Source organism: Pygocentrus nattereri, chromosome 14 (assembly GCF_015220715.1).
Source record: "Pygocentrus nattereri isolate fPygNat1 chromosome 14, fPygNat1.pri, whole genome shotgun sequence".
NCBI lineage: Eukaryota > Metazoa > Chordata > Actinopteri > Characiformes > Serrasalmidae > Pygocentrus > Pygocentrus nattereri.
Genome location: NC_051224.1, coordinates 22,202,501 through 22,219,534, shown reverse-complemented (window position 1 = coordinate 22,219,534; position 17,034 = coordinate 22,202,501). Strand labels below are relative to the sequence as shown.

Sequence of the window (17,034 nt, the reverse complement as noted above, 5' to 3'; positions counted from 1 at the left end):
GCATATCAAATTACCACCATCTTGGGGTGGTCAGTACCACGTCACTCCACATTGCAGTGCAATTACAGAGTGGCAGTTTAAGAAAGGCACTGTCCAAATTTGTACTATTTAAATGCAGAGCACTCAGGAGGCTGGACAGGACTATATAACGGGGAGAACACAGTGGTCAACACTTATGTTTGCGCAATTATTGTGTATATATGATGAGCACAGACTGGTGTAAATGTTTTTTTCACTTTTTTGTATTAAGCTTTATTTTATAACCCATAAGTTAACGTGATGTAAACTATAGTTGAACTGTTTTATTTATACTATTTGTTATTATTATTAACTCCAGCCGTACCTTAATCTGATCTGGAACATGCACATTAGATTAGCACCTTCATACTGTGTTTTGAGGCTTTTATATGCCATAGATTAATAGATTAGAAGTCGTTTACACACTGATGGGTTTGCTGATGGGTGTGACACTTGTGTTTTTGCTGGTGTAGGCATGTAGGAATTCCAACTGGTCCATCTGGTCAAATATCACTGTAAACCTGTATCTCCATTTTTGACATTTTTCAGTTTTTGACATAATTTAAAAATACCTGTGGGCCTTTACACTGCATGTAAATTTCAAGATGAACGGACCAAAAGAAATGATGTAAAATGAACTGGAAAAACGTTTGGTTCCATTGACTTACATTGAAAGTAAAGTAGGTTTTATCCATCTCCTGTAAAAGTTACCATTTCAGAGATACAAGGTTTTCTTCTGACAACAGCGATATGTATTTATTTTTTCAGTTGACTTTTTAGCACCCCATACGTACACACTCGTAAATTAACTGCCAAAATAAAGAAACCTGCTTGGCATTTCATGCCAGTTTCTGAGCTTCCTACACTTGTTTTTAAATCTGGTATGTATTCGCATTAATCCCACATTTTTTTACGACAGTTAATTTAGCACTAATGTTTAGGAACATTAAATCTAAAGCTTTTTAAATCTAGATCATAAACATGTTAATCATAATCGGATCTACATGTAAATCTAAAAATGACTTAACTCAGTGTCTGACAATTATAACAAAACAAATTTGATGCAAATTGGTTGAGTAAAAAGCAAATTATGGTTCACTTAATCATGAGAGCTCATCTTTTCTCAATACACATTAATTTGGCAGATCCTGACTTTTCCATTATGCCATTCTAATCTGTGCTGAAGCATCACTGCAAATTATTCAAGCATCTCTTTAGCTCCTCTCTGTGGCCCTTTATTATTCAGTATTCTTTATTCTATTTAGTGCATTTTTATTTTAATTTTTCTTTAACTAAATACTTCTTAACAGTCCGTTTGCTTGTCTGGTCTGTTTAGTATGTTACATCTCATGCATGTGCGACTCACCAAGGCTGATTTCTTCTATGTGTAACATACTTGGCGAAATGAAGCAATTCTGATTCTGAAAACAGCTAACGTGACATCTAAGCATGTATGAATATATGGAATTGACACTTTATGACATACTGCTATTTATAAACATGGAGAAAAGTATGAACAAAATTCAAGCTGCTGCTGATTTGAACTATGCTAATGTACTTTAGTCCATGTTTATAGATAACAGTGTGTCATACAGCGTGAGAAACCACATAATCTAGTCTATTAGAGAAACTGAACACCTCCACACGCTTTGAGGCGAGTGTGTGATGAAGTCTGATGCTACTTGGGGTTTATGCTTGTTTTAGACTAGCCTCTTAGCTCCAGTGTTAAAATTACAGAAGCAAACTCCAGACACCAAACATGTTTTGTAGATGGGACGACACCAAAATTATAGAGAAAAAATGTGCTGAAAATTGTGTTTTTTGCTGAACTATTCCTAATGCAGAATCTGCGTGTACCTGCAATGTGGATTTACACACACTCGCATGTACCTGTCGGTCAGTTTCGCGTGCAGGGGAGTGGGGCAGGCGGGGCGTGGAGTGTCCCGAGCTGGGGGGAGAGGGGGAGGCAAGTGTGGAGGAGGTGAGGGATGGAGGGATGAAGGTTCTGCCGCTGGCGTCCCGACCCAGAGAGGAAGGGGGCACCGGGGGTCCATCCAGAGCCACGCTGCTGACCCGGCTCTCAATCTCCTCAGCCCTCAGCTCTGTGTTCTCCTTCTCCTCCTGAATCAGCCTGAGAGAGAGAGAGAGAGAGAGAGAGAGAGAGATCTTTAAAATGCAGAAAGTGTTCAATCCATATTGCACCTGTGTCTGTAAGTTTCATAGAGAACGACACTGAATGTAAATCTAATGTATGTGTTATTTATTTCACAACTTAATACATAAGTACTTATGCTATTACGAAATTAGTTAAATAGTTATGTAATGTAAATTGAATGTCCATTGAGGGGAAAAAGCAGGTCACATGACATGGCATTAGTACAAATAAGTCAACACATCCTCTACCAGGAAGAACTTAATTATGGCATTTTATGCTAATTTTAGAGCACAATAGAGCACGTTATGTCTTATTTTTTTCCAAATATGTTAAACAGTAACCATGCATTAAAATGTGCAGGAGTGTGTTTTCACTGAACAAAACATGGAATTTGACCATGGGCACCCAAACTTTTGCATATGCCTGAATAGAAATATCAATAATTTTAGACTTCTAAGCTTTTTAAGTTATGAAATAGGCCAGAACAAGAGGTACTGTAATACTGAACTCAGTAATACTTTCAGAATGATGCTCCACAAATTTAATAATTAAATCAAGCACATCGGTTTATCTGTTATAAAACAGTTCACATACGCAAAACCTCACAGAACATATCAAATGAAACGTATTTCTAGTTATACCTGTAATATTTGTAACTCTGCACCTGGTACACTTACGCATATGTTTGGGGATTGTTCTAAAGTAGCAGATTTATGGACCCCTAAAGTAGATATATCATCTAAAGCACTTGATCTCAGTGATCCACTGTTGCCACATTAAAGTCTTTTAAATGACGGCTCTTCAGTTTTCTTCAATTCAGCGAAGGATGGTGATGGCAGGTTTTACAGCTACAAAGAAAACTGTCTTGCAACTTTGGATCAGCCCACAGTTTTCAGCTAGGAAATTCTAGTTTTCAGATTATGGTTTGGATGGAATCTTACAGGAAAGCTTAGTGAGGCAAAACAGTCAACAAGAAGAAACTAGGAGAATTTATGTGACTCTATTCAGGAACCTTAGTGTCCAATTAACTTATATAATGTTGCTCAGTTATGTTGTTTATGCATTTTTTATTTAGTTATTTATTTTTTTGTGTGTATTCACCGTCCTGCCTTCCCCAACCCATACCCCAACCCACCCACTCCTGTTGTAAAACATAATGTAAAATGCAATAAAATGTCGAGCACAAAAAAGTAACTAGAAAAAAAATCTATCAAATTGTTATTAGTTCATCACAAATTCAATCAACAACACTGTTAATAAAGTTTATAGGACAGCTGTTAACAATTCATCGGCTGGTGGTTAGGGAACCAGCTATGTGACCAGAAGGTCGCTGGTTTGATCCCCTGAGCTAACAGGACATGACTTAAGTGCCCTTGAGCAAGGCACCTAACCTCCGACTGCTCCCTGGGTGTTGCGGATAGGGCTGCCCAACACTCCGGGCAAGTGTGCTCACTGCCCCCTATTGTCTGTGTTCACTAGTGTGCATGCATGTGGGTGTTTCACTGCATGGATGGATAAAATGTGGAGGTCTAAATCCTTTGTGTGCACAATTGGCCAGTGATTCTGAATTAATTTCAGTTTGTTTGAAGATCAGAATGAAATGTCATGTCTTCAAAATGATAACTAAAGAAGAAAAAAACTTTCTTTACTTGTAATAGAAGTTATTAGAACAAGATGTTTAAAAATGTCATTTCAGACCATTTCTGTTGGTCTAATTAATTTCAACACAGTGCAAAGGACACCTAGAGTTTTCAAATTCTGTATTAAAAAAGGAAAAAAAACAACAAAAATGGAAATATAAAAATAATCTTTTCAGTTGGGACAATACCATTTCCATTTTGTACTTTTTACTTTTTTAAAATTATTTGAAAATAGTTGCTCATTAATTTGTGTTAAGATTTCATGATGAATGAACTAAAAGAGAACCTCCAAAATTACTTGCTAAAAAATATAGTTTCATTAATTCCCATTCAAAGTTCTGGAGCTATGACGTTTTCTTCTGAGAAGTGACAATATAGCTGTCACGTAACTTCATACTTAAGTGAGACCAAAAACTCATATTTAAATATCAGGATAATCAGCATCCAAATAAAACTCCAAATGAAAACAACACTGGATGCTACATAATAAAAATTACACTGAAGTGATGAAAGAGAAAGAGAGAAGGAGAGAGGGAACTTCCTCCCTCACTGTGACCTCAGGACTGTAGCTCTTTGTGCTCTCGCGGCTGTTTAACATAAACCTCTCATTTAAACCGTCCCACTCATTCACATCCTGTTAGGTCCCTCTGCTTTGACCCCTCTCCTCACTTGATTTCCTTGTTGATGGCCTCCAGCTGCTCCTGAAGCATGATGGCCAGCGTCTGGACGTCCGTCTGTCCGCTGGGGGACAGGAGCTCCGAGCCGAACAGCGTCTCGCGGTCCTCCTCGTCGTCCGAGCATCCGCCCTCAACTCCACCCTCGAACCCCGGACCCAGCAGAGCGCCGCTGTCCCAGTCTCCGTACTGCAGCACATTGGGCAGAGAAGAGGGGGGTTAGTCTGGGGACACCTGGCTTTTCAAAGCGTTTCAATACGTTTCCTTTGTCGGTTTGCAATGACTTGCCATATTAAAGCTTAGCCAGGTTAATTTAGAGGAAAACAATATCACATGTGTCAACAAAGAGTTCTGAACCCTACATAAGTTTTTGTCAAAGAAGTCGTTATTGTTCATGTCAAGGCGCTGCAAGTTCATGCAACAGAAACGGTCAAACTGGTCTCCAAGCGCTGGTCTCCAGCAGAACCCGAAAAATCAGTTCAGTGAATCAGCACACAGTCAGAGAACTGGCAGAGAGGAGAAATGACCATCCTGTAATGTCTTCTATGTTTCTCAAATACTAGAGGGCGCTCCTGAGCGAGTCCAAAATAAATGGGATGGAGCTTAAACATTTTAATATAAAATACATTCATTTCCTGAACAAAGAATAGCATAAAACATCTTAACAGTGCTGTTATATTTTTAAGAGCTTTTAAACTCGAGTTGTAGAAGTTCAAAAGGGTATCTCATGTATGTTCATGACATCAATGAGCGGGAACAGCCAATGAGCCAATGAGCCAACCAATCAGCATTCAGTAGCAGTAATGCTAACCAATCAGCATTCAGTAGCAGTAATGCTAACCAATCAGAACTCAGTAGCAGTAATGCTAACCAATCAGAACTCAGTAGCAGTAATGCTAACCAATCAGCACTCAGTAGCAGTAATGTTAGCATCCTGCCTCCCAAAACAGGTGAGTTTTCTTTACTTCTTTAGTGAAATATACCCTTCTACTTTCCAAAATTAATGGAAAGTTCTAGGCGAGTGATTAGAAACTATGTTAACCTTTCATTTTTAGCCGTTTAGCTCCACTCACCCCCATTTATTGACGTTTATTTATTATTTATTATTGTAGCCCTGTTTTTGATATAACGAGGGAAATAGAAAGAGACTCTTTAGCCATACAACCTGACAGGCTTCTCTTAAATAATGGCACAGTATTTTGAGTCAGGTGATTAAACTGTTTTAGGCAGAATCTCAAACAAAGTGCAGCACGAAGGTCTTATTTGCCAATATTAGTGATGGTTACTTTGGAAATAAAGCCAAAGGCCACACAGTGTATCCCCTTGTTGTGATGTCAGCTCTTAAACCTTTCAGATGATTAACTCCATCAAACAGAAAGTATTCTCCGTTCACATGTGCTTTTAGTCAGCTGTATCGTCTTACAGTTGTTTGAAGTTGTATGTATTGTCATCCTGAGGTGGGAACATCTCCACCATCCCCTGACCCCAGACCCCATTCACCTTCTTCCCCGACCCTTTGATCCTCCCTCCTTCAGCTTCTTCCCCAACCTTTGCCCCTTCCTCCTTCACCTCCTGCCGTCCACCTTCATCTACACCCCTTGCTCCCTCCGCTGACCCCCAGTAGCTCTACTTAAACTACGTATTCATTGAAACAGTGATATATATTAACCAAATATATTCTAAAATATATTTTCCTTAAAATGTTTGGAGAAATATTACATATACGAATGTACTATATCAAAATAAATGTATGTAAATATATGTATTAAATACATTAGAAAAAATATGAAAATATCCAAGTCCTGTCTAATGCACTTCAAAAGGTTTGATACCTTTTGAAATTAATTTGCATTCCAGGATCTTAATTTTAAATATTAGCCAATGAACAATTAACATGACAAAATAAAATTTTGTAGCTATTGATACTCTGTAAAAATGCAGTAATGATCTGATATATTTGAAATACATTGAGTGTGAGTGTCTTACTGCTTACATGCACTATATTGCCAAATGTATTCAGTCACCCATACAAATCATTGAATTCAGGTGTTCCAATCACTTCCATGGCCACAGGTGTATAAAACCAAGTACCTAGGCCTGCAGACTGCTTCTACAAACAATAGTGAAAGAACGGGTCGCTCTCTGGAGCTCTGTGAATTCCAGCGTGGTACCGTGATAGGATGTCAGTCATGAAAGTCCAGTCGTGAAATTTCCTCACTACTAAATATTCCACAGTCAACTGTCAGTGGTATTAGAACAATCCAAGATGTTCGATCCAAGCCTTACATCACCAAGCGCAATGCAAAGTGTGGAATGCAGTGGTGTAAAGCGCCGCCACTGGACTCTAGAGCAGTGGAGACGTGTTCTCTGGAGTGATGAATCATGCTTCTCCGTCTGGCAAGCCAATGGACGAGACTGGGTTTGGTGGTTGCCAGGAAAGCGGTACTTGCATTGTGCCAAGTGTAAAGTTTGGTGGAGGGGGGATTAAGGTGTGGGGTTGTTTTTCAGGAATTGGGCTCGGCCCCTTAGTTCCAGTGAAAGGAACTCTTAATGCTTCAGCAGACCAAGAGATTTTGGACAAATTCATGCTCCCAAGTTTGTGGGAACAGTTTGGGGACGGCCCCTTCCTGTTCCAACATGACTGCGCACCAGGACACAATGCAAGGTCCATAAAGACACAGATGAGCGAATTTGGTGTGGAAGAACTTGACTGGCCTGCACAGAGTCCTGACCTCAACCCGAGAGAACACCTTTAGGATTAATTTGAGCAGATATTGCAAGCCAGGCCTTCTTGTCCAACATCAGTGTCTGACCTCACAAATGCGCTTCTGGAAGAATGGTCAAAAATTCCCATAAACACTCCTAAACCTTATAAAATATGTAACGAAAGTAACATGTAAAAAGAGCTTAGAAGAAAGAGAGAAAAAAAACTAGCAGCACCTCACATCACTATAGTCTCCTGCTATTCAAATGCAAGTTTGTAAAAGTATGTTTTTAGACCTGATTTAAACACAGAGATAGAAGTGGCTTGGCGAATATCGGGCGGAAGACTGTTCCAAAGTCTCGGAGCATAAACTGCAAATGCACGATCACCTTTAAGTTTCAACCGAGTCCTGGGAACAGTGAGCAAGTTCTGAGAAGATGATCTAAGAGAATGTTGACAGGTTGAGGGTGTTAGCAGGTCTGTAATATAAGAGGGGCAAGCTTATTTAGTGCCTTAAAAACAAATAACAGCACTTATTGTTACTAAATTGTATTCTGTGCTGGACAGGTAGCCAATGTAGAGAAGCGAGCACTGGAGTGATGTGGTCTCTTTTCTTAGTTCTAGTCAGTAACCTGGCAGCAGAATTCTGGACTAGTTGCAGACGTTGCAATAGAGACTGATTAATCCCTATATATAACAAATTACAATAATCAAGTCTGGAAGAAATGAAGGCATGAATAACTTTCTCCAGGTCAGAGAAACAGAGAAAAGGCTTAAGCTTTGCAATGCTTCTGAGCTGGAAGAAACTACTCTTTACCACAGAGTTGATTTGTTTATCAAATCTGAGATCTGAGTCAAAAACAATACCAAGATTTCTCATTTGATAAATACATATGGAATATATTTTTTTCCATATTGGTTATTCTTTGCAGGCATGTGAACAGAACTCGGAATCTGAAGATCCAGTCTCCTGCCTCTTCCAGCTGAATTTCTAACATGAGCCTTTGGCCATTTCTCCTTTAAATCACCCCCACAGTTATTGGTGCAGTGGTGGTCTTGGAAAAATATAAAAATCTATGAATTTGTGGCTTTGTTAGATCATGCTATTTACATGACCCCTTCAAATCTACATGAGTGAAACATTCTTTCCATGCATTTTTCTGAAGCCAGTCTAAGGCACGGTCATGAAGGCTAACTGAAGCTCCTCTCTCACCTTGCTGGCGTCCTCCCTGGCAACGCCCCAGCGCCCACGGTGCGCCCGTCTGACCACGCCCCCTGAGCCGGTGCTGCCATAGTGATCCATGTGAGAGGTGGAGCCTGCCGGTAAGGATCCGCCCCCCTGGGAATACCTCAGCTCCAAAGCACTGCCTGGGAGAGACCTGCAGAGGGCAGTGGAGGAGGATAAGAAAAAGCAGCACAGAGCTGTACAGTGACCCTTCAATAAATGGGGACTGATAATACATGTCTAAGACACAAATGAACTCAGCACAGTAGCTTTTATTATGAGTGTGTTTTGGGTCTCCACTATGAAAGTTTACTGACTCGAGACAAATCAAAAATCATGGTCTGTAATAATCAGCCACACGTTGAATGTAGCATGAATGAATGTATGAATGCAGCAGAGAGATAATAGCTTAAACCGATGGACTTTTCCTTTAATACAGATGATCTTCAAAGTGTCTGGGACAGCAGAGAGAGGGAGGGGCTTACCGGGAGTAGGAGGAGCCTGGCCTTCCTCTGAGTTGATCCAGCTCTGCCTGAAGCCGCTCCAGCTCCGCAATGAGCTGATCCTGAGGAAAGGAAAGAGGGAGAGAAAAGGAAAAGAGAAAAGAAAGAAGAAAGGAAGGTCCACAAATGAGAGGAGAGTGGAGTGGAGTGGAAAGGAAAGAGAAGGAAAGGAAAGGAAAGAGGAGAGGGAAAGGAAAGAGGAGAGGCAAAGGAAAGGAAAAGAAAGGAAAGAGGAGAGGGAATGGAAAGAGGAGAGGCAAAGGAAAACAAAGGAAAGAGGAGAGGGAAAGGAAAGAGGAGATGGAAAGGGAGGAATAGATGAAAAAAGGAGCAAGAAGGAAAATAAAGAAAAGGAAGGAAATAACAGGAAGGAAGAAGGAGAGGAACGGTGATGAGACAAAAGGCAAGGAAAGGAAAAGAAAGAAGAAGAGAGTGGAAAGGGGTAATCAGAAGAACGTCTGTGTACTGCTCAGTCCTGCAGATGGTCTCAGAGAGGAACCCACCTTGTTGGCCAGCAGGTCGTCCTGGATCTTCTTCATATTGGCCAGTTCCTCAGAGAGCGCGTTCTGAGGGACACAGAGTTTCACACCGTCAGCAACTGAAGCTTTGCTTTAAATCGAAATGGTCCTTTCGTTCAATAATGGGAGGAGCAGAGGGTCAAACACCTGCACCTCACACACACTCAGAGAAACGAACACACACTACCTGCGTGTACAATCTGAAAGATTAACATAATTAAGGACAAGATTTCATCTAAGAGAGTAAAGAAACAAACAAGAACAACAAGGAAAAGCAACTACAAATAAAACTGATTGTGATGTAGCCTTCATTGCTAATTATAAATGAGATTGAACAGTCAGTGAACTCACCTTTTCCTCCAGTGCGGCCATGCGCTCCTTCAGGTGGAGCTGCAAACGCTCATTTGATTCGGACAGCAGCTTGTCCACCGTGTCTGAAAGACGCTTATTATGTTCATCATTCATTCTCTCTCTCTGTCTCGCCTGGGGAAAAGAGAGAGAGAGAGAGAGAGAGAGAGAGAGAGAGAAAGAATAATGTGTTTTAATCTTCATAAAAATTATATTTGATTAGGATTCTTTAGGAAATGATATAATAATGAATAATGAAATTTCACTTTTAAGATGCACATCAGCTCACCATTTTAAAAATACACTTCTTCCAACTGCCTCAACACTGCCCCCAAAAAGAACACTATAGTTTCCAGCAAAACACCACCCAATACCCCCCAAACACCCCAAAACACCTGCAAATACCCCCCAAACCTCCCAAGTATACACCCCAAAACATCACCAAATATGCCAAAAACTACCAAAACACCCTCAAAATACCACTAATACCTCTAGAACAACACCATTTACCCCCAAACACCCTGAAACACCAACAAATACCCCCAAACACCTCAAAACACCCCCAAGTAAACACCCCAAAACATCACCAAATATGGCAAAAACTTCTAAAACGCCATCAAAAAAACTCAAAACACCACGAATACCCCAAAAACAACACAGAGAAAATGTAAACGAAAACACACGTCGAGAAAATGTAAACAAGAAAAATGACACACTCCCCTCACATGCGCAGGTATATGCAAAACAAGCTCACACACACAGGAGCATATAGAGAGAGACAAAGGGAGGGAGAGAGCAAGAACACGAGTGAGGGACACAGAGAAAGAACAACAGAGAGAGAGAGAGAGAGAGAGAGAGAGAGAGAGAGAGAGAGAGACTGTTTCACTTTTAATATGCACATCAGCTCACCATTTTAAAAATAAACTTCTTCCAACTGCCTCAACACTGCCCCCAAAAATAAACCCATAATTTCCAGCAAAACACCACCAAACACTCCCCCAAACACCCCAAAACACCTGCAAATACCCCTAAACATCACAAATAAACACTCTAGAACATCAACAAATATGCCTAAATTTCCAAAACACTTCAATATACCACTAATACCCCTAAAACAAAACCAAATACCCCTAAACACAATACCCCCAAGTAAACACCCCAAAACATCACCAAATATACCACACTTCCAAAACATCAACAAACAACCCTCAAAACACCACTAATACCCCAAAACAACACTAAATACCCCAAAACACCCAGAAGTAAACACCCCAAAACATAACCAAATATGCCAAAAACATTAAAATAAAACTCAAAATAACACTAATACCCCTAAAACAATACTAAATACCCCAAAATACCCCCAAGTATACACCTCAAAACATCACCACATATGCCAAAAACATCAAACAAAACTCAAAATAACACTAATACCCCTAAAACAATACCCCCCAAGTAAACACCCCACAATATCACCAAATACACCACACTTCCAAAACAGCACCAAAAAAACTCAAAATAAAACTAATAGCCCTAAACAACACCAAAAACCCAAACACCTCAAAATGCCAGCGAAGACCCCTAAACACCACCAAATACCCCCGAGAGAGAGAGAGAGGGGGAGAGATAGATAGGGAGGGAGAGGGAGAGAAAAGGAGAGAGAGGGATCAAGAGAGAGAAAGATAGGGAGAGAGGTAAGGAAAAAGCATGACTCACTCTCTGCAACTCCTGATTTTTCTCCTCCAGTTGTGCCTCCATCTGTCGCAGTCGCTCCTCAAAGTTGCCATGGCGCTCCTCAGCCTGCGCCAGAAGGAAGAGGAACAGAGAGAGAGAGACAGAGAGAGAGAAAGAGAGGGAGAGAGACAGACGCACGCAGAGGGAGAAAGACTAAAGATTATTTTGTTGAAATGAACTCTCCTCAGATGTTTGTGCTTTTTCTACACACACACAAGTGTGTGTTCAGAGAGTGGTGAGTGTGCAGTCAGTGTGCCCAGTCAGTGTATAGTCAGTGTGAGTGGTCAGTATGTAGTCAGTGTGAGTGGTCAGTGTATAGTCAGGGTGAGTGGTCAGTGTGTAGTCAGTGTGAGTGGTCAGTGTATAGTCAGTGTGAGTGGTCAGTGTATAGTCAGTGTGTCAGTGTGGTGGTCAGTGTATACTCAGGGCGAGTGGTCAGTGTGTGTGGTCAGTGTGTCAATGTGAGTGGTCAGTGTATAGTTAGTGTGTCTGTGTGAGTGATCAATGTATAGTCAGGGTGAGTGGCCAATATGTAGTCAGTGTGAGTGGTCAGTGTATAGTCAGGGTGAGTGGTCAGTGTGTAGTCAGTGTGAGTGGTCAGTGTATAGTCAGGGTGAGTGGTCAGTGTATAGTCAATGTGTCAGTGTGAGTGGTCAGTGTGTAGTCAGTGTGAGTGGTCAATGTATAGTCAGGGTGAGTGGTCAGTGTATAGTCAATGTGTCAGTGTGAGTGGTCAGTGTATAGTCAGTGTGAGTGGTCAGTGTATCGTCAGTGTGTCAGTGTGGTGGTCAGTGTATACTCAGGGCGAGTGGTCAGTGTGTGTGGTCAGTGTGTCAATGTGAGTGGTCAGTGTATAGTTAGTGTGTCTGTGTGAGTGATCAATGTATAGTCAGGGTGAGTGGCCAATATGTAGTCAGTGTGAGTGGTCAGTGTATAGTCAGGGTGAGTGGTCAGTGTGCAGTCAGTGTGAGTGGTCAGTGTATAGTCAGGGTGAGTGGTCAGTGTATAGTCAATGTGTCAGTGTGAGTGGTCAGTGTATAGTCAGTGTGTCAATGTGAGTGGTCAATGTATAGTCAGTGTGAGTGGTCAGTGTATAGTCAGTGAGTAGTCAGTGTGTAGTCAGTGTGAGTGGTCAATGTGAGTGGTCAGTGTGTAGTCAGTGTGAGTGGTCAGTGCATAGTCAGGGTGAGTGGTCAGTGTGTAGTCAGTGTGAGTGGTCAGTGTGTAGTCAGGGTGAGTGGTCAGTGTGGAGTCAGTGTGAGTGGTCCGTATGTAGTCAGTGTTAGTGGTCAGTGTATAGTCAGGGTGAGTGGTCAGTGTGTAGTCAGTGTGTGTGGTCAGTGTATAGTCAGTGTGAGTGGTCAGTGTATAGTCAGTGTGAGTGGTCAGTATGAAGTCAGTGTGAGTGGTCAGTGTGTAGTTAGCGTGAATGGTCAGTGCATAGTGAGGGTGAGTGCTCAGTATGTAGTCAGTGTGAGTGGTCAGTGTATAGTCAAGGCGAGTGATCAGTATGTAGACAGGGTGAGTGGACAGTGTGTAGTCTGTGTGAGTGGTCAGTGTACAGTCAAGGTGAGTGGTCAGTATGTAGTCAGTGTGAGTGCTCAGTGGATAGTCAGTGTGAGTGGGCAGTGTGCAGTCAGTGTGAGTGGTCAGTGTAGAGTCAGTACCTTGTTTAAAGCAGCCACTCTCTGAGCGAGTTGAGCCTCGATTTCCGGCAGTGTTTCGGCTCTCTGCAGTGTCTGCTGGAGCTTCTGCTTAGCATCATCCAGACGTTCCTGCAACTGCCTGTTCTTCTCCTCACTCTACACAAGTGAGATAGACAGAGATAGAGAGAGAGAGAAAGAAAGAGAGAATTTTAAGATGTAATTGAGTCATAAAATTTTCCCAGCAATACTGATCACTGATTCTGCACCATGAGAACCAACCTGACCTAAAAACAGGGGGATGTTATCATTGTTAAGTGAAAATATTTTTATTTTAAGCACAGTGCACTGCGACGCTGCTCTTCATTTCAGCGCTCATGTTAACATGGCAGAGATTTCACAGAGGCCTCGCGAGCAGAGCAGCAGTGAAACACAAGGTATTTACTGGAACAGAGGAAGAGCCGTGTACATAACGCAGCAGAAAACAGCGAAATAAGCTATTAGAATAAAAACAGAAAAACCCACCAGACTTTCAAAAACATAAAGTCTGTCATTCACTGCTAACAAATGAACTACTACTTAAACACTGTGTGCTACAGATCATTTCTGTCAGAAAGCTGTCCATGAACAGATATACCTGTTCTCTGAAGTTATATTTTTGAGCAGAGTGGCTGATCTGATTTGACTGTTTACCCATTCGGTTCTGTATAACTTTCTTCCTGCTCTGCCCAACAGCATGATCGCTGTATGTGTGCATGACCCACGCATTCAACACAGTATAGTACACAATGTGGGGCATAATACTGTATATAGTATTGTGCACAATATAGTACACAGTGCATGGCACAGTATAGTACACAATATAGTGCACAGTATAGTGCACAGTACTGGGCAAAGTATAGGACATGGTGTAGGGCACGGTATAGTGCAGTGTAGTACAAAGTATAGTACACGGTGTAGGGCACAGTATAGTACACACTATTGTGCACAGTACAGTGTACAATATTGGGCACAGTATAGTACACACTATTGGGTACCGTATAGTGCATGGTATTGGGCACAGTGTAGTACACACTATTGTGTACAGTATAGTGCATGGTATTGGGCACAGTGTAGTACACACTATTGTGTACAGTATAGTGCATGGTATTGGGCACAGTGTAGTACACACTATTATGTACAGTATAGTGCATGGTATTGGGCACAGTGTAGTACACAATGTAGGGCTCATTGTAGTGCACAGTGTAGGACACAGCATAGTACATTGTGTAGTGCACACTATTGTACACAGTGTAGGGCACAGTATTGTACACACTATTGTGCACAGTATAGTGCATGATACTGGGCACAGTGTAGTACACAATGTAGGGCTCACTGTAGTGCACAGTGTAGGACACAGTATAGTGCACACTGTAGGGCACAGTACTGTACACACTATTGTACACAGTATAGTGCATGATACTGGGCACAGTGTAGTACACAATGTAGGGCTCATTGTACTGCACAGTGTAGGACACAGCATAGTACATTGTGTAGTGCACACTATTGTGCACACTGTAGGGCACAGTATTGTACACACTATTGTGCACAGTATAGTGCATGATACTGGGCACAGTGTAGTACACAATGTATGGCTCATTGTAGTGCACAGTGTAGGACACAGTATAGTGCATAGTGTAGGGCACAGTATAGTGCACAGTGTAGGGAACAGTATTGTACACACTATAGTACACAGTATAGTGCATGATACTGGGCACAGTGTAGTACACAATGTATGGCTCATTGTAGTGCACAGTGTAGGACACAGTATAGTGCATAGTGTAGGGTACAGTATAGTGCACAGTGTAGGGCACAGTATTGTACACACTATTGTACACAGTATAGTGCATGATACTGGGCACAGTGTAGTACACAATGTATGGCTCATTGTAGTGCACATTGTAGGACACAGTATTGTGCATAGTGTAGGGCACAGTATAGTGCACACTGTAGGGCACAGTATTGTACACACTATTGTACACAGTATACTGCATGATACTGGGCACAGTGTAGTACACAATGTAGGGCTCATTGTAGTGCACAGTGTATGACACAGCTTAGTACATTGTGTAGTGCACACTATTGTGCACACTGTAGGGCACAGTATTGTACACACTATTGTGCACAGCATAGTGCATGATACTCTGCACAGTGTAGTACACAATGTAGGGCTCACTGTAGTGCACAGTGTAGTACACAGTATTCTGCATAGCATAGTACACAGTGTAGAGCACAGTTGAGTGAACAGTATAGTACACATTGTTGCACACAGTACAGTACACACTGTGGGGCACAGTGTAGTGCACAGTATAGTACACAGTATTGTGGATAGTATAGTATACATTGTGGGGCACAGTGAAGTGCGCAGTATAGAACACAATATTGTGCACTGTATTGTACACAGTGTAGGGCGCATTGTAGCGCACAGTACAGTACACAGTGTAGAGCACAGTATAGAACAAAGTATTGTGCACAGCGTAGCACACAGTGTACAGCACAGTATAGAGCACTGTAGTGTGAACTGTACCAGTGACCATGTCTCTCTTGCCCTGCAACAGAACAGCAAAAAGATCACTTAAAGCCCACCAGAACCTGAAACTGACCCAAAATGTGTCCAAACGTAAACATCTGAAACAGGGTTTAAAAACACATTAATTAAAATAATCTTATATAAACTTGTATCACTCGTATACACTCTAATTGTCTTTGTAAAACAGTCTGCACCCCAAGATTGTATTAAATTCAACTGCACCGCTCTTTCAGACCATTTGGATTAGTCAAGAAGACCTGTGAATCTGGCAACCTTGCGTGTTGGAGAAAAAAGTTAGTTTTGACGGGGCGAATGGCCAAATACCCTCCTGTAGTTGCTGCCTATGCTGATAACCCTAACCAATGACTGATATAATCACTATAATGACTGCGGGAAGTTTAAGAGGTTGAGATAAATACAGATACATAAAGTCGTGCTGAGCTGAGGAGACATAAAAAAGCCCAGCATCATAAATCTCTCTGCAAAATCCGTTCCATGTTGTTGAAGGCAAAGGGATACGAGTCCAGACTTTACACAGAAGCCCCAAACAAAATTCTTCAAATCCACATCTGAGAGCTCTCAGCACAGAGAGTCAAACCCCAAACCGCTACGCCCTACGACAGCAGATATTTCGTAAGATGTACTGCCGTCATGTTCGGAACCCTTTGGTTCACTTGGCTTGTTTTGTCCTTTGTCCTACTTGCTTTGTTTTGTCTGTGGTGACCGCTGGAATGCCAGCGTGGGATGGATTAACGCTCCGAATGCTACAAGTGAATGAAGTTCTTTGCAGACTGTTTGACAAATTCACGCTGTGGTCCAGTAAAGAGAAAAAAAAAAAAACAAGATGACTGAATCCTTCCTGAACTTCCTATCACACTACACTAGGGGTGTTAAAGCGATGACCAGTTAACGTGGCCGACTGATGACCACACAGATTTGAGATATCATGTAACATTGACTCAGATAGAGCACAGTCTTACACAGCTGTATGCAAAAGTTTAGGCACCCCTGGTCAAAAATGTTTTACCTGATTTTTTTCCTTTTATTGACTTATTTTCATTATTTTATTATTTATTCATTTGTGTATTTATTTGTTATTACTAATATTCTTCTTATTATTTTAATTATGATTATTTTATTATTTTAGTAATTTTAATATCTTATCCTCCTTTTGTTTTATTTATCCTCTTTTGATTTAATAAAATTTTACATGTTAGCTATATTTTAATAATTGTTTTACATTTTCTATTTTTATCATTAATGTTTCATTTTTTATACTTAGCTGATTTGAGTCATTTTTATT

The 17,034-nt window shown here is 41.2% G+C and overlaps 1 protein-coding gene across 1 annotated transcript in view; it reads right to left on the bottom strand.

Annotated features, from left to right (window-relative positions):
- The window catches only part of ppfia3 (PTPRF interacting protein alpha 3), an 85,102-nt gene that overhangs the window by 37,508 nt on the left and 30,560 nt on the right, over positions 1 to 17,034 (bottom strand). The window contains exons 11-18 of the mRNA XM_037544869.1: positions 13,187 to 13,321; positions 11,502 to 11,585; positions 9,789 to 9,920; positions 9,423 to 9,485; positions 8,902 to 8,981; positions 8,405 to 8,570; positions 4,483 to 4,676; positions 1,909 to 2,149 (exon numbers count right to left, since the gene is read on the bottom strand). Coding sequence (XP_037400766.1) covers positions 1,909 to 2,149; positions 4,483 to 4,676; positions 8,405 to 8,570; positions 8,902 to 8,981; positions 9,423 to 9,485; positions 9,789 to 9,920; positions 11,502 to 11,585; positions 13,187 to 13,321 — 1,095 coding nt within the window. The remainder of the gene's footprint in view (positions 1 to 1,908; positions 2,150 to 4,482; positions 4,677 to 8,404; positions 8,571 to 8,901; positions 8,982 to 9,422; positions 9,486 to 9,788; positions 9,921 to 11,501; positions 11,586 to 13,186; positions 13,322 to 17,034) is intronic.